Source organism: Vicia villosa, linkage group LG7, assembly GCF_029867415.1.
Source record: "Vicia villosa cultivar HV-30 ecotype Madison, WI linkage group LG7, Vvil1.0, whole genome shotgun sequence".
Classification (NCBI taxonomy): domain Eukaryota; kingdom Viridiplantae; phylum Streptophyta; class Magnoliopsida; order Fabales; family Fabaceae; genus Vicia; species Vicia villosa.
In genome coordinates, this window is record NC_081186.1 from 48,782,627 (window position 1) to 48,809,804 (window position 27,178).

Genomic DNA, 27,178 nt, shown 5'->3' on the forward strand with positions numbered 1-27,178 from the left:
CCTTGATGAATTATGATAATCCAATGATCAAATCATGAATGACAAAATATGGACTTTGACAAAAAATTTCATTTTTGACTGTCTGTTGACTTTTTGGTCAAACGGGTCGTCTGTTGACTGTTTGAGCTGCTGACGGTGCGTCTGAGTGAATTGAAGTTTGAAAATTTGTATGATGGTACTTTGAGATATATGGATGTGCATGAAATCCATTTGAGGTCTCAAAAGCTTGTTTCTCCTGTAAAAACAAGAAAACCCTAGTCAGGGACTGTTTGTGTAGGAGACAATTAAGCGTACCTGATTTTTGTGCAGTGTTGAGTCTCTGCTAATCGCGTGATATTCAGAAAACTTCTAGAACAAAAATCTTGGAATTTTGAATTGTGAAAGATTGATTTGATTGATGGTACAAAACACTGAGAATTGTACTGCCAGCAGTTTGGCTGTCAACTGACTGTTCAGGTATTGACGTAGCAGTTAGAGTGAAAAATCAACAGTCAAAGTTAATTTTCTTATTTTGTTGTTTTTGTTTTTGTTTTATGTGAAAAATGAAAGTTTATTTACATGACTTGTTAAAAAAAACACAGACATAATAAATAACTAATATTTACTGTATGCGGGCAAAATTACCGATAATAACCCTGAAAATCATTTAATGCACAGAAAAATGAATATTTGACTGGCAGAAAACACACAAAATATTATCTGAGTAATTAAGCAATATTATGAAAAATAGTACAACATTTAATACTGACAGTACAAATATTACATACTATATTGAACAGTACGACGAATAAACGGTACATTTAAGAAATAAGAAATACGGCTAATTTTAAGAATGACGATTGATAACCCATGCTACAAATAGTAACATGTAGATGATTGGGAGCATAAGCATCCCAGGTCCACAGTGTTCCGGGCTATCCAGACAGAAGAAAGACATGATCATAAGAAAACACGTTTCCCACCGCTTCGCCATTTTGTCGGGGAAAAGGATGGATTATGAAGTAGAAATTTGAGAGATGAATTAGAATTTGATGTGAGATTTTTATGAAAAAATGAGAGGTATTTATAGAGATGGAAAGAAGGATAGAGACGTTGGGGAATGATGTGATTCCGTACAAAAGGAAAATTTGAGTGGAAATAAGATTTGAAAGAAAGTGTATGATAGTGTTGGGAAAAAGAGAGATGTAGAGAATAAAGTTAGGATTTGATTTTTGGAAAAGAGATTTGAAAAGATTTTTGAAAATAATGGAATATAGTACAAAAATTAGTGGGAAACAAAAGATAATAATAATCTACTTGATACCAGTACAGTCTGAGTTTCCTGATTCTGCGCCTGCAAAAAGATTTAACTCTGTACCAATTGTGTCAGTACTATTTATCTGTAATTAAATAAATAGCATGTGTGAAGTAATAAACAGTATTTGGCGTTTGCGTAAGAATAAATTCAACTGCAAGCCAAATTACTGTATAAGAAAAATTCTAAAAACTAAGTATTTCATATGTCAGGATATTTGTTGAAATAAAAATCCATGATTATATGAGACTCTTAATTTCCAGATTGGAGTTTTCTTGAAAAAAGATGCGGGCAAATTTTGGGGTATAACACGGGCCGTATTGATGATCGACATAATGAGAATGAGTTCAGGCGTCCTAACTATGTGCCTTATAATCCTTTCAACCAGAATCAGGATTTCCCTCCACCACCTCCGTCTCGTCTCCTTGGAGGAAGGGGTCATCATAATCGGGGAAATCAAGACCTTGATTTCGAGAACTTTGATCAGCTATCAAGGCACAGTGCTGAAGGTGTGCAAGATGATGGTGGTAAGATTCGTTTGATTGAGGAACGTCTCCGAGCTGTTGAAGGTAAGGGTATGCTCGGTATGGACATTACTGATCTTGGATTGGTTCCTGGTGTGAGGATTCCACTAAAGTTCAAGGTGCCTACTTTTGACAAGTACAACGGAGTTACTTGTCCCCTGACTCATGTTAAGGCTTATTATCGCAAGATGTCGGTTTACTCAAAGGATGAAGGTTTCCTGATGCACTTCTTCCAGGATAGCTTGGCTGGAGCTTCCTTGGAATGGTACATGCAACTGGAGCGTGCTCACATTCACTCATGGAGAGATCTTGTTGAGGATTTCCTTAAGCATTATCAGTATAATGTTGATATGGCGCCGAATAGGACTCAGTTGCAGAGCTTGATTAAAGGCTCTAAAGATTCATTCAAGGAGTATGCCCAGAAGTGGCGTGAGCTAGCTGCGAGAGTTCAGCCGCCAATGACTGAGCGCGAGATGATTGATATGTTCACAAGTACTTTATCTAGACATTACTATTTGGCTTGTAGTACTTCTGCAATTTTTGCTGAAATGGTTAAATGTGGAGAACGTGTCGAGATGGGCTTGAAGATGGGAAAGATACAGTTGGGGTGGTGTCGTTAGTTCTGCTGGTGGAAAGAAACCGTCAGAGGGTTATACAAGAAAGAAGGAAGGAAACACGGATGCTGTGTATGGGTGAAGTGGCCAAGGAAGAAGCAATTCTCAGGTTAACACTGTTACCATTCCTATGCCGCAGCAGCAACAACAACAAGGGCAGCGCCCTCAATATCAAAATAACCAGTATCGACAGAGAAGGGATAGAAAGATTGATCCGATTCCTATGACATATGCTCAGTTGTTGCAGCACTTGCTCATCATTGAGAAGATCACTTTGAGAGACGCTCTGAATGCTCCGGATCGTCAGTCTCCAAACTATAATGCGAATGCACGTTGTTCTTTCCATTCTGGTGCTGCTGGACATGATACAGAGAGGTGTATTGCATTGAAGAATAAAGTCCAAGATTTTTTAGATCAAAAGGTCATTCAATTCACTCCGACACCCAACATTGTCAATAATCTGATGCCAACTCACGGAGGCTCGGGTGTGAATGCTATTGAGAATGAAGAGATAAGTGTTGTATCTGATGTGGGCTGTTTGACTTTCCCTCTTGTGTCTGTGAAGCAACATCTGGTTAATAGCGGCATTTTCCCGGGTTATGGTGTCGATTGTGAGAATTGCAAGAATCGACTTGAGGGCTGTATTGATTTGAAGAATATGGTTCAGAGATTGATGGATGAAGTTTCTCTCCAGTTCTATAGAAAGAGAAAAAACGTGAGGGTTGCAAACGACGAGGTGGTGGTAATTGACATTCCATATGATCCTGTGGCTCCTATCAGTATTCAGGTGCCTGTTCAGATACCTATCATCATTCCTTATGCAGAGCAACCAGTAGCATTAATGATCACTGTTCCTGGGCCGATTCCATATGAGAGTGAGAAGGCCATTCCTTGGCACTATGGTTCAGATGTGTATTACTATGGTACGAAGAAAAAGGACGGGCCATCTTAAGAGAAATTCGTAGAAGCCGCAGTTGCAAATGCTGATAATTTCACCAGTACTGGTAGGATCACTCGCAGTGGTAGGGTGTTCCCTCCTCAGCTTGTACAAAACAATGCAGATGCCTTGGCTAAGGCCAAAGGCAAACAAGTGGTGACTGATGGCCAGAACTCTCCGGTTCAGAATGGGGCACCTGGTAATGCTGTATCTTCCGAGGATGTGGAGGAGTTGTTGAGAATCATCAAGAAGTCTTATTACAAAGTTGTTGAGAAGTTGGGTCAAAACCAATCAAAGATTTCCATATTGCAATTGCTGATGTGTTCGGAGGTTCATAGAGACGCTCTCTTGAAAATCCTGAATAATGCTTATGTACCGCACGAAATATCTGTGAATTAGTTAGAGGCGGTGGCTAATAATATTTCAGCTGGAAATGATTTGGGGTTTACTGACCGTGATCTTCCCCCTGAGGGGAGAAACCATAACAAGGCTTTTCATATTTCAATGGAGTGTAAGGGGACGACCTTGTCTCGTGTTTTGGTTGATACTAGTTCTTCCTTGAATATGCTTCCCAAATCGGCCCTCATGAGAATTGACTATGCTGGTGTTGAGTTGAGGCCCAATGAGTTGGTGGTACGCGCTTTTGATGTGTCAAGGAGGTCTGTGTTCGGAGAAGTAGACCTGCCAATCCAAGTTGGTCCTCAGATCTTCACCACGACCTTTTACGTGATGGATATTCAACCTGCTTACTGTTGTCTGTTGGGACGACCCTGGATTCACAAGGCTGGCGCTGTGACATCCACTCTTCATCAGAAGTTGAAGTCTCTAGTGGATGGTAAAATGGTGACGGTTTGTGGTGAGGAGGATTACATCGTGAGTCACTTGTCTTCTTTCCGATATGTTGAGATCGAAGGTGAAATACATGAGACGCCGTTTCAAGCGTTTGAAGCCATGAATGCTGTGAGAACTCCTCTTCGTGAGATAATGATACCAGAAACAATTATGTCTTCCTTGAAAGATGCACAGGTTGTTGTTGAGACTGGAAAGGTGGAAGGCTGGGGGCAAGTGATTGATGTGCGTCCCAATTTTGACAAGAATGGTCTTGGTTTAAGTCCTGGACAGCAGAATGCATCAGTTAAGCCTAATATCCTCAGCCCGATCAAGTTTGTGAGTGGTGGAGTGATTCAGAACGGCCAGGTTAATGCCATTATCAATGGCGAGGAGGTGGATAGAGATTGTGATTTTGATAGCTGGATTCGTCCAAGTATTCCTGGAGAGATTCCTCGCAACTGGACAATTGAAGATGTCATTCAAGTCACACAGGCTCAGGAGTAAATTTCTTGTTTTTACTTTTCTTATCATGCCATAATTCCTACGCTCTGCCCAAGGCGTAGTGAATCATTTGTAGGGCCAAGCAATTCGCATTTTCAAAGTTAATCATGAAATAAAAGGATGTTTTTGCATACAAATGTTTTGATCTTTGTCTTTCTTTTTAACTTTTTCCTTTAAATGGCAATGTTTTTGCACACACTTGCACATAACTTAATAAAAATAAAACTAAAATAAAAACATCAATCATGCAGATGTTCCACTACCACGGATTCCATTGGTTATAGTTCCCCTATTGCTTATTTATGATTTTGACAATCCGATCTACCAAGCCGAGGAGGAAGCTTATGAAGATTGTGATCTTCCCGACGAGTTGGCTAGATTGTTGAAACAGGAAGAAAAGAAAGTGATTCAGCCGCATCAGGAGGCAATCGAGATGGTGAATGTTGGCACTAAAGAGCAAGTCCGAGAAGACAGGATAGGGGCTGCGCTTGAGAACAGTATGAAGCAGAGGCTTATCGCTATGTTGAAAGAGTATGCAGATATCTTTGCTTGGTCCTATGAGGATATGCCGGGTCTCGATACAGATATTGTGGTACACCGTCTACCTCTCAAGGAAGATAGTCCTCCTGTCAAGCAGAAGCTTCGAAGGACTCGCCCAAATATGTCTGAGAAAATTAAGAAAGAGGTTGAGAAACAGTTTGATGTTGGCTTCTTGCAAGTTGTGAATTACCCGCCGTGGGTTGCGAATATTGTTCCTGTACCTAAGAAGGACGGAAAGGTCAGGATGTGTGTTGACTATAGAGATTTGAACAGCGCGAGTCCGAAAGATGATTTTCCTCTTCCCCACATCGATGTGTTGGTGGATACTACTGCTCCTTTCAAGGTGTTTTCCTTCATGGATGGCTTCTCTAGTTATAATCAGATCAAGATGGCACCAGAAGACATGGAGAAAACAACGTTTATCACACCATGGGGAACTTTCTGCTATAAAGTCATGCCTTTTGGGTTGAAAAATGCAGGGGCAGCGTATCAGCGCGCCATGGTGACTCTTTTTCACGACATGATTCACAAAGAGATTGAAGTGTATGTCGACGACATGATTGCAAAGTCTCATATTGAAGAAGAGCACTTGGTTCACTTGCAGAAGTTGTTTGAAAGGCTTCGGGAATTCAGACTGAGGTTGAATCCAAATAAATGCACTTTTGGAGTGCGATCTGGAAAGTTATTGGGCTTTGTTGTTAGTGGGAAAGGTATCGAGGTTGATCCTGCAAAAATAAAAGCTATACAAGAGATGCCTGAGCCGAGAACAGAAAAAGAGGTTCGTGGTTTCTTAGGGAGATTGAACTACATTGCGAGATTCATCTCTCATCTTACAGCCACTTGTGAGCCAATATTCAAATTGCTAAGAAAAGATCAGACGGCCAGGTGGAATAATGATTGTCTAAAAGCATTTGAAAAAGTGAAAGAGTATCTGCGGGAACCTCCGATACTAATGCCTCCAGTTTCAGGAAGGCCTTTGATTATGTACCTCACGGTTCTTGAAAATTCAATGGGATGTGTGTTGGGTCAACATGACGAGTCTGGCCGAAAAGAGCATGCAATATACTACCTTAGCAAAACGTTTACCGACTGTGAATCCCGATACTCACTGCTCAAGAAAACTTGTTGTGCTTTGGTGTGGGCTGCTCGCCGGCTGAGGCAGTATATGTTGGTTCATACTACCTTATTGATTTCCAAGATGGATCCTATCAAGTATGTCTTTGAGAAGCCCGCTCTTTCCGAAAGAGTAGCCAGGTGGCAAATGATTTTGACTGAATATGATGTCCAATATACTACTCAGAAAGCCATCAAAGGTAGTGTGTTGGCAGATTATCTTGCGCATCATCCTGTCGAAGACTATGAACCGATGAAGTTTGAATTCCCCGATGAGGATGTCCTGTACATCAGAGATTATAACATTCCCGGACCAGAGGAAGGACCCGAACCAAGATCGCGATGGACGCTCGTGTTCGATGGTTCCTCTAATGGACTCGGGAATGGTGTTGGAGCTGTAATTACTTCTCCTTCAGGTTTTCATATTCCGTTTACAGCCAGAATCTGTTTTGATTGCACTAATAACATGGCTGAGTATGAAGCCTGCATCTATGGTATCGAAGCTGCGATCGATTTGTGAATCAAGTACTTGAAAGTTTATGGGGATTCCAATCTTGTCATTAGCCAAATCAATGGAGATTGGGAAACTCGCCATCAGAATGTGATTCCATACAGGGAGCATGTGATGAGACTCATTCCGTACTTTGATGAGATAACATTTGAGCATATTTCTAGAGAAGAGAACAATCTTGCTGATGCTCTCGCTACTTTGGCTTCCATGTTCAAAGTGAAATGGGCCAATGAAGCGCCTAACATCACCATCAACAGGTTGGACGAGCCAGCATTCTGCTTTGAGGCTGATGTCGAATTGGATGGTAATCCCTGGTATCATGATATCAAAAAGTTCCTCGAAACTCAAGAGTATCCTCCTGAAGCGTCGGTGACTGATAAGAAGTTTCTGATAAGGTTGGCAGCTAAGTTTTACCTCAACGGTGGGGTTTTGCACGAAGGCGAGTTTGGTACCCATTCTAGTGGGCATACGATGGCTAAGAAGATCTTGAGGGCTGGTTATTATTGGTCCACTATGGAAATTGATTGTCATAACCATGTCAGAATTCGTCACAAGTGCCAGATCTATGCTGACAAAGTACACGTGCCGCCTGTGCCTTTGAATGTCTTGACATCTCCGTGGCCTTTTGCAATGTGGGGCATTGACATGATTGGAGAGATTAAGCCTACTGCTTCTAATGGACATCGCTTCATTTTGGTTGCCATTGATTACTTCACCAAGTGGGTTGAAGCCGCATCTTATGCAAATGTCACCAAGCAAGTGATTACTCGTTTTATCAAGCATAACATAATTTGTCGTTATGGGATTCCTGAAAAGATCATTACTGATAATGGATCGAATCTCAATAACAAGATGATGAAGGAGCTTTGTGAGTCCTTCAAGATCAAGCATCACAATTCTTCTCCGTATCGTCCAAAGATGAATGGCGCTGTTGAAGCGGCCAACAAGAACATTAAGAAGATTGTGCAGAAGATGGTAGTGATCTACCGAGATTGGCACGAGATGCTGCCTTTTGCTTTGCATGGTTATCGCACTTCTGTGCGTACATCGACTGGGGCAACTCCGTTCTCACTTGTTTATGGTATGGAAGCGGTACTACCAGTTGAAGTTGAGATTCCTTCCCTGAGGGTTATGAAAGACGTCGAGCTTGACGAGTCAGAATGGGTATAGAATCGATTGGATCAGTTAAACCTCATTGATGAGAAGCGTTTGGCAGCTATTGGTCATGGTCAGGTGTGCCAAAAGAAGATGAGGAAAGCTTTTGACAAGCGGGTGCGACCTCAAAGCGATAAACCAGGTGACCTGGTACTCAAAAGAATTATCCTTCCGCAAGGTGATCCTCGAGGCAAGTGGACTCCGACGTATGAAGGCCCCTTTATTGTGTAGAAAGTATTCTCTGGCGGTGCCATGATGCTTGCAACGATGGATGGCGAGAACTTTCCGCACCCTGTGAACGCAGATGTAGTAAAAAAATACTTCGCATAGACCTGATAAAAAGAAGAAAAAAAAGAGAAAGAAAAAAAAAGAAGAAAAAGAAAAAGAAAAAGAATCAGGCAAAAGAATGAAAAAGAAACAAATATACCCGCTAAGTTGAAAACCTGAAAGGGCGGCTTAGGCAAAAAAGGGACAAAAAGCGAACGACTACATCTCGCATGCCACCTTGGCAATCACTCTTCATACATGTTTGAAATGCTTAGGGCTCCTGAACGAGGGATAAGCAAGACTCCGTGTTCTTGAGTTTGCATCTGGCAGCTCAAATCCCTATAGCATTTACAAGCCCCAATCGCTTTGTTTAGGGCTCCCGGCCGAGGGATAAGCAAGACTCCGTGTTCTTGAGTTCGCATTACTGGCAGCTCAAATCCCTAAAGCGTTCACAAACCCAGTCAGGTCCACAGGCTCCATTGTGTTACATCAACCGGTCATCAAATCGGGCAGGGATCAATCCTAATAAGTACGGTCTTCCAAAGCAAGGAGATGAGAACGTCGAGGTTATAAAAGTGATAGCGGGATCGAAACTAATGGATATCCGTTTCAAATTGCCATTTCTCTTGTACTCAACATTGTGCAGTTACCTCTTTCTAGGAATTGCTTCCTAAATGTATTCGCCCTTCCGCGGGCATTTTTCATATCAATTAATAAAGTGCTTTTCATCTTAAAAAGCTGTTTTCTTTTACTGTTTTGTTTGCATAAAACGTCCTGAGTTTGTGTTAAACCTTGCATATGAAAACTGCATTGCTTTTTACAATACATGATTAGAAATGATAAAACCTTTGAATTTACTTCGAAGTTTCGTGTAGTTAGAATGGCAGGCAGAGACGTTATGCTATATCCTGCGGCATTGTCATCGGTTTACTTCGCAGGTACATCCTTTCAAGTGCCTCATATCAGCGTATTGGTGGATCTAGCCAAGTGAGAGATTCTCATTCCCCAGCTGAGTGTATCCTGATCGGTAAAATAGCAAGTGTACTATTTTCACCGGTGTAGTTATAATGGGTTTTACCCCAAGTATCGATCACGAGGATAGCGTAGGAAATACAAGTTATTATACGAAGTCAATTAAACAAAAGATCATGGGGGTGTTGTTTTAAAAGATTGAAGAAATAGACTAAAAAGATTAAATAGAAGCTGAAATTAAAGTTGAGCTTTTGTATAGAAATTTAGAGTAATGCCAAGGTAGGTGTATGATCAGCCTTATAATGACTCTGTAAAAAGATCTCTTTAACAAGTTCATATGATGCAACTATTTGTTCTTAAGGGTGTTTTCCTAAGTCCTTAGTGAAAACCTTTTGGTTTGCAATCCTAATGCCTAAGTCCTTAGAAACATAGGTTTGTAAACCAAAGATGTAAATAATCAAGAATGTTCAAATAACCTTACGGTATCCCTAGTTCTAGGTGATAACTATAAGATTTAATTGTTTAAAAACCTTAACAACAGTAGTCCTACAGATTGTTAACTGTAGATCAATCATTGTTTTTCCGATAAAGAAAGCATAAAAACATTAAACAATCAAATTGCAAAATACGAAAACTTGATTAAAGAAATACGAAGATCATAGTCATTACAATTCAAATCAGGGACACCCCCCTGGCATTGGGGGGTTTAGCCTCTCATAATATTCAAGAAACCAAAATTGAAAAGTTTAGACATTACAAAGATTTAGGAGAACTCTGATCTTCAATGGTGTCCACCGCTGAATCTCTTCGTCTTCCAAAACCTTGATGAAGCTATCTTTCTCTTCTCTGGAATTCTATCTTATGATCTCCAAAAGTGTCTTTTTTCTTGCCCTAAAGTTGTTTTTATAATCTATCTTCCATTCAGGTTGAAACCAAATACCAAAAATACCCTTAATGATCCCCTTTGAGTGAGGAAACACATAAAAAAATAATCAGCACGCGCTCATCAACACGGGCCGTGTTGCTGCACACGGGCGCCCGTGTTGTTCTTCTGTACCTTGGACCAAAAACACATTTCCAGGCACTTTCTCACACGGACCGTGTCTGTGAACACGGGTGCCCGTGTAGATTCTCTGTCTTAGGTCCAAAATTACATTTCCAGCCACAATTCAACACGGGCCGTGTTGCTCCACACGGGAGCCCGTGTTGACCTCTGAACTCAGCTTTTCCGGCTTCTTTACATCCACTCGTGCGCGCCACAAGTTCCTATTTTTCCCATGCATCAACCTGGCCACAACATAATCAACCGGCGCATAAAAAGACACTTTTGTAATACTAATAAAGCATTAATATGCATCAAAATCACACAATTGAAAATACGAAAACTTAGTTTAAAACACATGCAAATGCCACTAAGTGTTACCAAAACCATGAATTCTTGTTGGAAAAAGGCGCGAAAACTTACTAGAAATGGTGACCGATCACAACCCCACACTTATCTCATTGCTTGTCCTCAAGTGATGTATCGAGACGAAACAAAGGTCACCGACGAGATTCCTTTCTCCATAACACAATCAGGTTATTCGCGAAATACCTTCACTTAGCAATCGAGCCTATGGCATCCTTCGTCAATCTATCGACCGCATTATCACTTCCGAGCACTTTTGCACCTGCAAGCTTTTCACACTCTCACAAAATCTCTCTGTGTTAAAGTGTTTACACTCACAGTACCAAGGCATGCATATTACTTTTAACTTTGAATACATTCTCGAATCACTACACACATAGATTACACACACTTCATGAGGTCTTCGGGTTGTAACGTGGCTTGGGTTCGGTGGGGTAAACAAGGAACGGGATAACAAAAGGTTTTGGTGCTCGGAATTCATGTTGGGTTCACATTTCTACTTTTAGTGGTTTGAATCATAAGAATGGGGTTAAGACCTTCGACTCTTGTTTTTAGCTTTTTAGAGTCATTCATGTAGTCTTTCGGGCAAGTGTTACGGACTTTTCCTTTGTTTTGTTTTTCAAAATTTTTCTTTGGATTTTCACAAGTTCAACATTCATTTCCCTTTTTTTTTCTTATTCTCTTTTTTTTTCTTGACCCTTTCTCGATGGTTCACTACCCCACACTTAGATTCTTTTATGTCTTTCAAGAGGAAAACATTAATGCCGAGCAATAACATGAATGGTGCATATGTGGGTGGTAACATGAATAACAATAATGAACAAAACAAACATTACGGCTCAAAGGGGGTTGACTATGGATATAATGCATACAGGATGGCTAGAAAGGCTCAGGGCTACAGAAAAACTTGCCTCAGTGTGCGTTTTCGTAGTGTGCTTGTGTTACGAGAACATACGCAAAATCAAAGTGAATAACGTCATACCTGACTGAACTCTCATGTGATATTATGAATTTGGCTCTGTAATCTCACCGGGTGGGTTAAGCTTACATGCTCCGAGGTGTTCTTGGTGTCATGCGGTTTCCTTTCAACTGAAACATACCATACCACTCTCTTGGTTCAGTGTTGATGCTTTGCGTCCTACCTTCTCCTCTTGATTGTGTCAACTACCGTGGTGCCTGCGGAGATCAATTATGGGGTGTGTTGTTCAACCACAAGCTCTTAGTTTGCTCCCCTCCGACTTTTATCAATCACCTGGTAACACCATGACAGCACTGCACCATACAAACTTGACAGAAACACACTTTAAAACAAAAGTAAAACAAAAGTAACACAAACAAACCAAACAAACTAAACTATGAATTCAAAAACACAAAGCAAAGCAATAAAATAAAATAGAACCTCCCCCACACCTGAACGAAACATTGGCCTCAATGTTTTAATTCAAGTGTGACGGAGACTACCTGGTTTACTGAAACGGAGGTGGAGGAGGAGGATCCTGTGGAAAGTGCAACATAAGATGTCGCATCATATCTTGGACATCGTCCACCACAGTTCCTTGTCGAAACAACTCAACACCTTGTCTTGTTTGCTCAGTACGGAGAGCACCAATCTCTGTTTGTACCCACCCCCATTGGTCTGGAGTAAAGAAGGACGACCCAACATTTTGTTTGTTGAACTGCTGAGGAGGCGGGACAGGGTGATCCCGAGCTGGACTGTCATCCTCCATTTCGTCACCTGAAAAATTATGATCTTGTGGAGGGCTCTCTCCTAGATCTGTACCTGTAGCTACATATAACCAGTTAGCACGATTTCCAATAGAGATTCAATTGGGTGCGGGTAGTGCCATAATATGTTGCCCATGAATAATCAGGGAGTAGTACCCTGGCTGTACCACAATCATTCGTTGATTGACAAGAGTTGTCAAGTCAATCTTTTTACCCGGTATCGAGGGTTCCTCTATCAAGAGCTGACTATAGTTCAAGTGATCAGCCAGTTGAGAGATCATCCCACCTACCGGGATCTCCCCAGAAGAAGCATGCCCAACTTGTTTCAGGTGGTTAGCAGCAAAAGCCGCTATATTCACTCGTCCTACATCAATCATATAATGTAACAGAAAAAGTTCTCTCTTCGCACATACCCCCGTGCTATCTCCCCGCCCAAATAAAGTAAAGGCCAGGCCTTTCTGGGCATATCTGAAACAAGGATTATGAATCCCCGAGGCCTTGGCCCGACTAGGGTTGTACCCAGCGGATCCTGTGATGGTTTCCCAAAATTCAGCAGCAGGAAATGTCTCGGGTGGGGCTCCCGGTCCAGCGGATGGTAGTTTAAGGGCCGCCCCAACCTCTTCCACAGACAATGTATGCTTATTACCAAACATAAAAAATTCCAGATCACCATAATACTCCATTTCGGAGCCATTCCACTTGTGTCGTAATTTAAATTCAACGGTGCTCAAAAATTCAAGAGTTAGGCCTTCATAAGTGGGTGCCTCAAATAGCATAAATGGCAACATCCCGATGTTGTGAAACATATGGTATACTTCATCTTTTAGGCCTAACTTAACAAATGTGTCATCACAGATATAGCGGGTTGGGAGTAATTTACGCTGAACTAAAACATCATACCTCGCTTTGTGCTCAGGTTTAGCAAATATAATGCCATGGGCATTCGCATCCTGATTCCTACTTCGACCGGGTGCGCGACTAGGGGCGCGACGGACTCTCTGCCTTGGTTGGGAGGGTTCCGCGAAATCATCCGTCCTATTGGGGTGCAGGATTGCTTTTCTAGGAGGCATGATCAGGTCCCTGCAAAAAAAATGAAAACAAAACACAAACACCACCACAATAGAAAAATTCGAAAATTAAAATTGCACAAAATTAAAATCTAAAACGGTGAAAGTGTAGAGGATGGAGAGTAGAGCAACTTTAATGAAAGCACAAGGGTGTTTGAGTGAGCGGGTGATGGGGAAAAAGTGAGTTTTTTGAAGGTGGAGGCTAGGTTTTCATGGAGGAAGAGAGGGAGAAGTGGGAGAGTGAGGTGAATGAGAGAGGAGAAGTGTTATAATGCAGGTGGGGACCACACAAGTGACAAAATAAAATTTGAAATCTGGCCCCGCAGTCGTCACACGGTCCGTGTGCCTACACACGGGTGCCCGTGTTAAAATTATTTTCTTGCATTTGGGGGGAGATTGAAAACAACACGGGTCGTGTTCCCACACACGGGCACCCATGTTGATACCTCTATAACTTCAATTTTATTTTCTATATTTTTATTTTCTTTCACACGACACGGGCCGTGTGTGATGACACGGGCACCCGTGTTGATGCTCCTATAGGCACCAATAGCGAGTTATCTTAGTGCTTTTTGCCTCAGGTTGCTCCTACCGATCCAAACCTCTGACCACCTACAATGAAATAAGATAGAACAAAATAAAAGAAAATGAGTTAGAAGAACACGAGCGTGGGTTGCCTCCCATGAAGCGCTTCGTTTAACGTCGCATGGCTCGACGGTCTACACCTCATCCGGTGAGACGCAAATGATCGATCACTCCTGCTCCTACTCCAGTATAGTAGGGCTTAAACCTTTGTCCATTCACTTTGAATACATCCCCATTGTTTGGATTTTTAATTTCTACCGCGCCGTGAGGAAATACCGTCTGTACTATAAACGGACCAGACCACCGGGATTTCAATTTCCCAGGAAAAAGTTTAAGCCTGGAGTTGAATAGAAGCACTAACTGGCCTTCCCAAAATACTTTCTATTTTATTCTCTGATCATGCCATCTTCGGGTCTGCTCTTTATAGACTTTAGCATTCTCATAGGCTTGATCACAGAATTCTTCTAACTCATGGAGTTGAAGAATCCATAGCTCACCTACTTTTCCCAGATCATAATTCAAGTATTTGGTAGCCCAGAATGCTTTGTGCTCAAGTTGAAGAGGAAGATGGCACGCCTTACCATAAACCAGTTGATACGGGGACATACCAATGGGGGTTTTGAATGCTGTTCTGTATGCCCATAATGCATCTTCAAGTTTCAGAGACCAATCCTTTCTCGAAGCGCTAACAGTTTTTTCGAGAATCTGCTTGATTTTCCTGTTCGAAAGCTCCACTTGACCACTAGTTTGAGGATGATATGCAGTTGCAATCTTGTGCTTCACATTGTATTTTTTCAGCAGATTCTCCATCAACTTATTTAAGAAATGGGTGCCTTCATCGCTTATGAGTGCTCTGGGAACCCCAAATCTTGAGAAAATATTGTTTTTGAGGAAGTTCACTACCACCCTAGCATCATTTGTAGGTAGAGCGACTGCTTCAACCCACTTAGAGACGTAGTCAACAGCTACAAGGATGTAGTTCTTTCCAAAGGAGGGTGGAAAAGGCCCCATGAAATCGACCCCCCACACATCAAACAATTCCACTTCAAGTATACCCTTCTGAGGCATCTAGTTTCTTTTTGAGATATTCCCCGTTCTTTGACACCTGTCACATTCTTTCACAATGCCTTGAGCGTCTTTGAATAACGTGGGCCAATACAAACTAGATTGTAGGACCTTTGCAGCCGTTCTATCACCACTGAAATGTCCTCCATAATCTGAGTCATGGCATGCTTTTAGCACATCCCGCTGTTCCTCCTCGGGTACACATCTTCTGATCAAACCATCGAGGCCCTTCTTGTATAAGAACGGATCATCCCACAAGTAGAACCTGCAATCATGTAAAAACTTTTTTCTACGGTTATAGTCAAAATCATCAGGGATAATACCACCTACCAAATAGTTCGCATAGTCGGCAAACCAAGGCACACCAATAACAGTGAGGATATGTTCATCTGCGAATTCGTCCTTTATTGGGCGCGTGTCTTCTGTCTCCTCAATAGGTGACATTCGAGACAAGTGATCGGCCACAGTGTTTTCAGACCCTTTCTTGTCACGAATTTCCACATCAAACTCTTGAAGGAGTAAGATCCATCTTAGCAGTCTTGGCTTAGAATCCTGTTTAGCAAAAAGATACTTCAAGGCAGCATGGTCAGTATAAACAATGACTCTAGAACCCAAAAGATATTGCCTGAATTTATCAAAGGCATAAACAACCGCTAACAACTCCTTTTCAGTAGTTGCATAGTTCATCTGTGTAGGGGTCAACACATGACTAGCGTAGTAAATAACATGTAACAATTTTTCTCTATGCTGTCCCAGAACCGCCCCTACTGCAATATCACTCGCATCACACATGATCTCAAAAGGTAGAGACCAATCTGGGGCTACAACAATTGGTGCCGACACTAACTTTTGCTTTATTGTATCAAATGCTACGGCACACTCTTTATCGAAAATAAAAGCTTTGTCCTTAACTAAAAGTGTAGTTAAAGGTTTTGCTATTTTTGAGAAATCTCTTATGAACCTACAGTAAAAACCCGCATGCCCTAAGAAACTTCGGATACCTTTTTCATTCATGGGAGGAGGCAATTTTGCTATGACTTCTATCTTGGCTTGGTTAACTTCTATTCCCTTTTGAGAAATTTTGTGGCCCAACACTATACCTTCACGTACCATGAAGTGACACTTCTCCCAGTTGAGGATTAAGTTGGTCTGTTGGCATCTTTCTAAAACAAGAGCAAGGTTAGTTAAGCAATTATCAAAAGACTTACCAAAAACCAAGAAGTCATCCATGAATACTTCCATATGCTTCTCAAGCTTATCGGAAAAAATAGATTGCATGCATCTTTGAAATGTGGCCGGGGCATTAAATAACCCGAATGGCATTCTTCTGTAAGCAAAAATACCAAAAGGGCATGTAAATGCGGTCTTCTCTTGGTCTTCAGGTGCAACAGCTATCTGATTGTACCCCAAGTAGCCATCGAGGAAACAATAATAGTCATGACCCGCTAACCTTTCTAACATCTGGTCGATGAAAGGCAACGGGAAGTGATCTTTTCTTGTCGCCAGATTTAGTCTTCGGTAGTCAATACAGACTCTCCACCCTGAAACTGTCCTTGTGGGAATCAACTCATTTTTTTCATTCTTAACAACGGTAGTTCCACCTTTCTTTGGCACCACATGAACTGGACTCACCCATGAACTGTCAGATATTGGATAGATCATCCCTGCGTCCAAAAGTTTTACCACCTCCTTTCTAACCACTTCCTTCATCGCTGGATTGAGTCGTCGTTGAGGTTGGACAACCGGTTTGTGATCATCCTCCATTAGGATTTTGTGCATGCAAATTGTTGGACTTATTCCTTTCAACTCTTCAATGGACCATCCAAGAGCGCTTTTATGCTTTTTAAGAACTTTGACAAGTTTATCTTCTTGAAGGAATTCAAGGTGAGAACTTATGATGGCCTGGCATTTACTCTCAGTGTCTAAAAAGACATATTTGAGGTTCTCTGGTAATTGTTTTAGTTCAGCCCCCTTCTTTGGTTCATCTTTACTTCCCTCCACTAACGGTTGCCTTAGCAACTCCCATCGGTTGTGGCGAGGATTTTTGACAAATGATGTTGTTTCCATCATGGCTAAAACTTCACTATCTTTTTCATCAACTACCTCCTCTCCTATAAAGATTGATAAACTGAAAACTCTCTCCAACGGTAACTGTTGTGTTGTCACAGAATTTCCTTCATCACAAATTTGATCAATTACCTCAATGTGTTGACTTGTGGCAATGTCATCTTTGTACTTCATGGTGTTTCGCACATCAATCTTTAGTTCTTCATCATAAACTTTCAAGGTCATTGTACCTTCCTCTATGTCGATCAAGCATCTCCCGGTCTCTAAAAATGGTCTTCCCAAAATGATCGGTATCTCTTCATCTTCGGGCATCTCTGGAATAACAAAATCTACAGGGAATACAAACTTGTCGATTTTCACCAACACGTCTTCTACCACTCCGTACGGTCTTTTCACCGATTGGTCGGCAAACTGAAGTGTCATTCGTGTATCTTGTACTTTACCTATCCCCAATCTTTTGTAGATGGATAATGGCATAAGACTTACACTTGCTCCCAAATCCATAAGAGCTTTCTTGAAAGACCTATCACCGATGGTGCATGGAATAGTTACTGAACCTCGATCTTTCTTTTTAACCAGAATCTTCATGCCCTGCAAAATAGCACTACAAGTTTCAGTTAGAATAATCGGATCACTCTCGATGGTCCGCTTCTTTGAGATAATATCTTTCATGAACTTTGCATAGGTTGGCATTTGCTCAAGTGCCTCTAAGAAGGGAATGTTCAGCTCAAGTTTCTTGAACATCTCCAAGAACTTCTCAAAATTTTTCTCATGTTGTTCTTTCTTCTTATTTCTTGTGGGGAAAGGGCGTTTAACCGCCGGTTTAGGTGTAACTACTTTTTCTTTTACCACCCTTTCATCACCCATGACCTCTTGACTTGCAACCTCATTTTCTTTAATCTCTACATCCACTTCAATCAACATATCTTCTTCATCATGATTCTTCTCAGGGGTGTCATTGGACTTCTTGCTTCTGGTTGTCACAGCGTTCACATGATTATTGTCTCTGGGATTAGTAACTGTAGCACTGGGTAAAGCACCCTGTTGTTGAGAGTTAGTCATTTGCTGTGCAATCTGACTCATTTGAATTTCCAGATTTTTGATTGATGCCCCTGTGTTCCTCAGGCTGCTCCTAGTTTCTTCCTGAAATTGGGAGTTTTGAGCTGCCATTTTTTCAATAGCTATCTCCCTTTCTGCCTTCTTCGGTGCCTATTGTTGAAATTGTTGAGGTGCTTGAGATTGGAACTGTTGCGGGTGGTGTTGAAATTGCTGCTGGTATGGAAGTTGTTGTTGAGGAGGTCTATATTGTTGTGACTGAGCTGGAGATTGAAATTGGGTTGGTCCTTGCTTTTGAAAGTTTCCTTGTTGGTCCTTCCATGCGAAATTAGGATGATTTTTCCAACCTGGATTATATGTATTGGCGTATGGATTATTTTGCCTCAACATATGAATCTGTTCCACCTGTTCTTGCGTTGCCACACAATGCATAGCAAAATGCGGTCCACTACATATTTCACATACAACTGAAGCGACTGGCTCAACTTGTGCTACTTTCTGTTCACCAATATTCATCTTCTTCAATCTTCTTTCTACTTCAGCCGCAATTTGTTCTTCCATTTTAACCACCTGATCAGCAAGCTTCAAATCAATTTTACCTTCCGGTTGGCTCATTGCACGGTCATAAAACTCAATGTGCTCATTAGCGGCAATAGCTTCTATGATTCTCTTGATACCAGTGGCTGTTGAAAAATTAGTTGAGCCACCGGCAGCAGTATCGATAAGCTGTTTTGTCTTAACTCGGAGACCATTAACAAAAGTCTGCATTTGCTCAGTCGGGTCCATGTTATGAGTGGGACAAGCAACCAAACACCTCTTGAACCTTTTCTATGCATCTCCCAGCGATTCCCCTTCTTTCTTCTTGAATTTACAATATCATATCTTTTTCGAATGAAGACTGAAGCAGGGAAATACTCATTCAAGATAGCGGTTTCCATCTGTTGCCATGTTCTGATGCTTCCAGCTGGAAGTGAGTAAAACCACTCTTCCGCATCTTCGGATAAAGTGAATGGGAACATCACAAGTCTCTTGGCTTCTTCAGAATGACCTTCTATTTTTAATGATGTTGTTATGGTGAGGAATCTCTGTAGATGCTTATTTGCATCTTCGTTGATTCTTCCAACAAAGGGCCTGCTTTCTAACTGACTGATAGTGGAAGGATGTAGTTGGAAGTGTGCCACGTTAACCGGTTGATTTACTATGGTCATTCTTCCAAGCGGTGCATTGGCCCTTCCATAATCACCTAAAAGTCTCTCTGGAGGAGGTGGATCAGCTGCCATAGTTTCAGGCTCAGAATCTGACTGTTCGGACGGAATAGAAACTACTCCTTCGTCTTCCGATTCTGAAACTATAGGTGATTCTTCTTTCGATGCCAGTCTTTTCCGCTTAACTTCTCGGAGTCGTGCTCACAATAATCTTTCAGGTTCTGCGTCAAAAAGAAGTTCAGCTGAGGCCTTACCTCGCATACAAGATTAGAAAATTATTAGTTGAGAGTACACAAAAAATAAATAACTAAATAAAAATTAAAAATTGCAGAGGAAATAAAATTTTAATTGCAGAGCAATAAAATTTTAATTAACTGAATGATAACTTATATTTTGGCAATCCACGGCAACGGCGCCAAAAACTTGATCGGTAAAATAGCAAGTGTACTATTTTCACCGGTGTAGTTATAATGGGTTTTACCCCAAGTATCGATCACGAGGATTGCGTAGGAAATACAAGTTATTATACGAAGTCAATTAAACAAAAGATCATGGGGGTGTTGTTTTAAAAGATTGAAGAAATAGACTAAAAAGATTAAATAGAAGCTGAAATTAAAGTTGAGCTTTTGTATAGAAATTTAGAGTAATGCCAAGGTAGGAGTATGATCAGCCTTATAATGACTCTGTAAAAAGATCTCTTTAACAAGTTCATATGATGCAACTATTTTTTCTTAAGGGTGTTTTCCTAAGTCCTTAGTGAAAACCTTTTGGTTTGCAATCCTAATGCCTAAGTCCTTAGAAACATAGGTTTGTAAACCAAAGATGTAAATAATCAAGAATGTTCAAATAACCTTACGGTATCCCTAGTCCTAGGTGATAACTATAAGATTTAATTGTTTAAAAATCTTAACAACCGTAATCCTATAGATTGTTAACCGTAGATCAATCATTGTTTTGCCGACAAAGAAAGCATAAAAACATTAAACAATCAAATTGCAAAATACGAAAACTTGATTAAAGAAATACGAAGATCATAGTCATTACAATTCAAATCAGGGACACCCCTGGCATTGGGGGGTTTAGCCTGTCATAATATTCAAGAAACAAAAATTGAAAAGTTTAGACATTACAAAGATTTAGGAGAACTCTGATCTTCAATGGTGTCCACCGTTGAATCTCTTCGTCTTCCAAAACCTTGATGAAGCTATCTTTCTCTTCTTTGGAATTCTATCTTATGATCTCCAAAAGTGTCTTTTTTCTTGCCCTAAAGTTGTTTTTATAATCTATCTTCCATTCAGGTTGAAACCAAATACCAAAAATACCCTTAATGATCCCCTTTGAGTGAGGAAACACATAAAAAAATAATCAGCACGCGCTCATCAACACGGGCCGTGTTGCTGCACACGGGCGCCCGTGTTGTTCTTCTGTACCTTGGACGAAAAACACATTTCCAGGCACTTTCTCACACGGACCATGTTTCTGAACACGGGTGCCCATGTAGATTCTCTGTCTTTGGTCCAAAATTACATTTCCAGCCACATTTCAACACGGGCCGTGTTGCTCCACACGGGGGCCCGTGTTGACCTCTGAACTCAGCTTTTCCGGCTTCTTTTCATCCACTCGTGCGCGCCACAAGTTCCTATTTTTCCCATGCATCAACTTGGCCACAACACATTCAACTGGCGCATAAAAAGACACTTTTGTAATACTAATAAAGCATTAATATGCATCAAAATCACACAATTGAAAATATGAAAACTTACTTTAAAACACATGCAAATGCCACTTAGTGTTACCAAAACCATGAATTCTTGTCGGAAAAAGGTGCGAAAACTTACTAGAAATGGTGACCGATCATATCCACAGGAGATTCTCTTCGTTCATAGATTCTCATCTCCTCAGCAAAGCACATCTCAAAGCAATCTCCGTGCTTCAGAAGCCTTGTTCCCCGGTGGAATGTCTTCGCCCCACTTGAATCATGATTGAATGATATCTGATTCCCCGACAAGCTCTTAATGAGGTTCCTTTCCCGAATGCCTCGTTTTCCCCAGTAGAGCGTTTCTCTCCCCAACAGATTGACCTGTTTTCCCAAGGAGAGTCATCTTATTCCCAAGTGGAGTTATCTTAACAAGAAGTTCCTATGCCAGGTTCCTTATCCCCAGCGGATCCCTTACCTCCCCAGCGGATCGTTATGCAGAAGTATTCATATTCCCCACTGAGTCTTTCCGCAGCAGAGATTCACTTGTATCCTCAGCAGAATTTGCATCCGTCAGGGATATCCCAAGTAGGATTTATTCCCCAGTCAGAGCTCGCATCTAGGTTTGATCGTCTCCAGAAGATTTCTAATCCATCCTTGTCAGCTCGCAGGTTGTGACCCTTGGTCACTCGTATTGTCCTCCCCGCAGAGTTCCATACTCTCTCCAGGACTACTTCATGATTTTAGTGCTCTTCCGTTGTTCCCCTAAGCAGCGTCCGAAACATGCATCATTCGCACTGCATTCTTTAAGCATGTAGTTTTTCCATCATCAGGATACTACTCTATAAAACAACATTCATACATGCATCATGCATAAATCATATCATATATGTTTCTTTCTACAGGAAAGTTATCAAGTTTCAAAATGCCTCCCAGAGAGCGACTCGCCTAGTCATTACATGCGCTTATCCTGATATTTAGATCAGAAGAGGATTGTCAATTCACCTGTTAAAGACATTCCTATTCCCGATGTCATCAGATCAGTTAAAAATATTTGTTCCTATCCTGATTCCAGTTCAGTTGAAGGAGCCGCCTCCGGATCTCTGTCGATCTTCCCAAGGAGCAAGCCTGCTGATGCCTCAGATCAGTCAGAAATATCTACGTCCTGACGATTTATTTTCGTTCAGAAGAAGACTTGTCTACCCGTTTCTGACATTTCTTTTCCCGGCGCACACAGTTCGGAAGAGATATTTGTTCCTATTCCTGATAAATTAGACTTTCAGTTGAGGGAACTGCCTCCGGATCTCGTCGATCTTACGAAGGAGCAAGCCGCTGATACCCAGATCAGTTGGAATATCTGCCTGATGATTTAATTGCATCAGATGGAGATGTCGCCTTGGTACCCAGACCAGAGATACTTACTACCCGTTGATGCCCAGATCAGTCGGAATATCTCATTTCGATGCCCAGATCGACTTAGACATCTATCCCTGATTCCTGTTCGGAAGACATCTGCTACGTGATACCCTGATCATTCGAAGATGTGCCTTCTCTTGATATCCAGGTCAATTGAAGTCTCTTCCCCTACCTGTGGGGTTACCTGTTCCTTCTTATCGCAAGTTGGAGCTGTTTAATTAACCATATCACTGAAGTTTTTTCTCCCTGCTTGCGGGGTGGTACATTCCTTCTTTTTACAAGATGGGGTATTCTGTTGATCAAGAGTGCAAGTTTCCGAGTTCTTCTGGTATTCAATCTCCTTCCACCTCAACGGTTCGAAACTTTCGTTTCTCACTCGTCAGGTTCAAGAAGTTTGAATAGGGGCAGCTGTTGCACCCCAAAATTTGCCCTCTTTATTTGAGCAATAAGTTATTAACGATGTTTATTTCGTCATTCAAAAATCGAAGAAAAACAATAATGAGTTCTTGTGGTTTTAAGGAAGTGCGACGTGAAGGATGGTTTAAACAGTGGAAATACGAGAAAATTCACAAGTCTTATTTGGAAAGTGATATGAACTGAATTCCCGCGTGGCCCCGACAGTGGAAATACGAGAAAATTCACATGCTTGTTCAGATTTCGAGCCGAAGATGGAGTTTTATCGAGTCCTTTGAGTGGTACTCACAAAATTCTACACAGTCGCGCCAGATGAATCGACGTTTCTCGTCATTCAAACACGCGTAATTTCTTCATAGCTTATCGGATTGAGACGATTCTCGTGGCTACGAGTCACAAATCAAGTCATCATCGAGTGGGCGTTGGTATCGTCTCAGAATTTCGTGTCGAATCACGTTTCCTCGAAAACGAGCCAAAGAGAGATAATTAAGGGCGTTTTGGACATTTCACCACTCACACTATATAAGTCATTTTGCTTCACATTCTCTCATAACTTCAATTTCACCCAAAAGATCAAAAACACTTTCTCTCAATTCTCTCTCAATTTTCTTGGATCGAAACCACAAAAACTCACAAAAACTTCATCAATCTTTATCAATTCAAGATCAAGTCTCAAGAACAAATGAAGATCAAAGCAAGAATCAAGAGTCTCTTTCCTTGTTGATCATCATTTTCGGATCTCTCTCTCTAGTGGCTTGCGCCACACTCTCTCCCTTCTCATCTTTCGGATTTCGTTCGTGTTGGCGTCGTGTTCGCGTTCGTGTTCATCCGATCTCATTTTCTTCATTAGATCCTGTGAATTCACTACAAACTTTGATAGATCATCGATTTTGTTGCTTAATTTGACATTGATCATGATGAATTTTGATCGTGAATGATGGATCTATGATAATTGATGATGATAATTGCTTGTCGATTGAATGATTCGTGTTGATCTTGATTATTTGTTTGAATTCGAGATTTACCGGTGGATTGTCGTTGATGATACATGCATGTTGCTTATGATACAAGAAATTGCATGCTAAGTGTTCAATCATTTGAGTGTTTGAAGCATTTGTGCTTAATTTTGTGTTTTTTGCATGATAAGTGTTTGTTGAAATGCTTAATTGAGATCTTTGAGTGAGAATTCACGGAGCCTTGTGGTTTTTGAACCTTAATTGTTGCTACTTGTTGATAATGATCAAGTTTGAAATTGGTTGATCTCTCCTTATCACTTGCACCATACTTGTTCATGTTTTGTTAGAATGTCACGTGTCGACTCGTTGCTATTGCTTACTTTTGCTAAAGCATGAAATGTTTGTTAACAAGGTGTTTAAAATTGTGCGCTCATTGATATGTGAAGTCATGGTTAATCGTGAATGCTTGATCTTGCCTTCGATGCTCATACATGCTAATTCATGCACTTGGTGCGACACCGACACGTCAATTGTTGGCATATCTCTTGGTGTTTAATTTCATGTTTGAGGTGAATCTCATTTGTTGCACAAAGTGGAGGATTTTGGCCCTTAATTGCATGTTTTATCATTGCTCGCATGACGGTCATTTGTGGTGGTTTGTATTTCGATTGCTCGGGCGAGAATTTGGGTTTTTTTCTATTTTTGCCTGTGTAGGTTGACCTATGGCCTTCGTAGGTCGACCTATTGCTTTCGTGTGACCCTCGGGTATGCGCACGCTGACCCTGTAGGTCGACGCAGGCCCTGTTCAGGTCGATGCATGCTTTCTGCAGGTCGACGCATAGCCTTCTTGCCTGTCACAGGTATGCGCACGCCGACCCAGTAGGTCGATGCACGCCCTGTTCGGGTCGACGCATGCTGTCAGCGGGTCGACGCATAGCTGTGTTTTTTGCTTGTTTTACTTCCTAACTTCAATCTTTCATATCTTTTTGCTCGTAACTCCGATTTGCACGTTCTTTATATCGTTGGAAAGCTTGTGAAACGTGCTATCTCATGAGATGATTGGTATTTATTGATTTTAGTATAATCACTATTTGTTTTCCCTTTGATGTTTGTTTTCCATTTCGTATTTGTGTTAATCGTTCATTTTCTCTTAGCTTATAATGCAATAACGCAATTCCGATTGTGATGTTTGTTATCTCTAACTTGTGTGCTAGTGTGCAAGGCATTTGGATAGTCACCGATCTATGCTTGTTACTTGAGTGTTCTGCTTTACTTGCGGGACACAATCTCATTCACTCGTGTCGTGTTCTCATCTTGGAGACACGGTCCTATTACTTTATATCTGCTTGTTTGGTTTGCTTGTTCCTCCTGCAGGTGTATTGTGATTATGCTCAACGCGCATGTCGACCTTTATGTGCTTTCCTGGCTCATCGGTGTGCTAACTATTTGCTTTTGCTTTTCTAGCTCGCACGCGGGATCCTTAGTTTCCTTGCTCTCTTCGCTATAGTTTATGAATCATGATCCGTTTGATATTGATCCCGTTTCATTTTATTTTTCTCGCACTTTATCACTTTCTCGCATCATCCTTTAACATGAGAAGTAGGACTTAGACATGCATCTGGCCAAGCCCTCGAAAAAGACTCTGTTTTTGTTGGTGTGTTTATATTTGTGCTTTGCGGCAGGGAGTCACGGTGTAATAAGTCCTATATGGCGCTCCGTTAAGTCCTCTTGGAAGGCATGCGGAAAGGGTTAGCAATCAACCCCCGCCCAGTCTCATCGAGTCCATTCAGTATGCGCACGCTACGCGTTGCTTGCTTCTGAACCAGCACAAGATCTTGTTATCGAGTATGTCAGGAAAAGGGTTCATGCAACCGGACCCCCGCATTATCTATAGCTCGTGTTGCTCGACGTTGATCCTCGGTGTAAGCACACACCGTTTTCCTTTCAGATCCGTGACGGCTTGGTTGTTGAGAGGGACTCGCTCCTCTTGTCTATGGCCCAATCTTTTTTGCGAGGTCTATGCTTGGTTGACTCGGGTGATTCGCTCCCCTTGGCTATGGCGGGACCGCTTTTCTACCACTCGGCTAGTGCCATTGGTTTTGTTTGCTTTACGAGCGGAGCTTGTTTGTGTGATATTATTGTTTTCTTTCGCCTTTTTCCCCATAGGTTGTTAGCTTAGTTTAGATTTGTACCCTTTGTATGATAATATTAGGTAGCAAGCTTTCCCCCTTAGCTTAGGTTTTCCTCATGCATTCTTTAAAACACAAACCACACTCTTTGATTTTCTTTTCCTAAGAGCCTGTTATTTCCGCTCCATTCCCAGCATAAGTCTCCAAAGGTCGAGCAGCGGAGTGCGAATGTAACTCGTTCACCTAAAAAACACAAAACAAACAGAAACTAGTTAGCCGAGCTACGGTACCTCTGATTCCTCAAAAAAGGATACGTAGGCAGCGGGGTAGGGCCCGTGCGAGTATAACTCTTTCTTTTCCCTACATTTTGCATGCATTTTAGTCCAGATTAGCGCAGTTTGCTTACACACCCATAGTTTTAGTCACAAGCGTGGATACCATCGAGTACGATGGGCGCGTGGGGTGCTTACACCTTCCCCTTGCGTAACCGACTCCCTTACCCTTTTCTCTGGTCGTGAGACCGTTGTTTTGTTTCGTGGTTTGCTGGCATTCCCTTCCTTTTCAGGATAAATATGTTAGTGGCGACTTTGTTGGTTTTCGCGGTAGCGATAATAGCTTAGATGCCTCCTCTTATAAATCAGGAGTAGGTTCCAAACATAAGTGTCCATTACACATTTGTTTAGCACTTAGAGAATCTATAAAGCAACAGGGATCTGCATACCTGCTAACTTGGTGTCCCAACATCTGATCGGACATCATTTCCTTTCTCATGGAGAACAAAGTTGAACTTGGTTCTGAAGCTATTACTTCTCACATAAAACAAAATCTTCCTTGATCACCTTCAAGTTTTCCACAATAACACGGGAAGGTCCATTCTCTTAGTTGAGTCAAAGTTAGAAATAGTCATGCAAGTGCATATGATTAACATTGATCATCTCGTCTCCAATTTCTCATCCATGTGGGTAACAAGTCACACGATAGAGATTCCACAACCAGAGGTGCAAAAGAACAAAATATGTAGGACTAATGGAGTTTGTACACATCGGTATTGAAAGACGCAATACTTTCACCCAGTCAGATGAATGTTACAACATTATACCTGGCATCTTTGCATGATCAAACAATCTTCA

General features: G+C 41.4%; 1 protein-coding gene across 1 annotated transcript; it reads left to right on the plus strand.

Annotated features, from left to right (window-relative positions):
- The first annotated feature begins 2,562 nt into the window (after positions 1-2,562).
- Positions 2,563-9,278, plus strand: LOC131618998 (uncharacterized). Its single transcript, XM_058890143.1, has 5 exons — positions 2,563-3,344; positions 3,432-3,699; positions 3,769-4,062; positions 4,183-4,566; positions 9,153-9,278. Exons 1-5 carry the CDS (start codon positions 2,563-2,565, stop codon positions 9,276-9,278), a joined length of 1,854 nt encoding a protein of 617 aa, XP_058746126.1.
- The last annotated feature ends 17,900 nt before the right edge of the window (positions 9,279-27,178 follow it).

What these genes read in the sequence shown, in the direction of transcription:
- LOC131618998 (XM_058890143.1), top strand. Translation starts at nt 2,563, where the DNA reads ATGCCGCAGCAGCAACAACAACAAGGGCAGCGCCCTCAATATCAAAAT. An exon ending in TGGCACTATGGTTCAGATGT is followed by an intron (nt 3,345 to 3,431) that starts GTATTACTATGG and finishes TAATTTCACCAG; the next exon opens with TACTGGTAGGATCACTCGCA. An exon ending in AAGTAGACCTGCCAATCCAA is followed by an intron (nt 4,063 to 4,182) that starts GTTGGTCCTCAG and finishes ACTCTTCATCAG; the next exon opens with AAGTTGAAGTCTCTAGTGGA.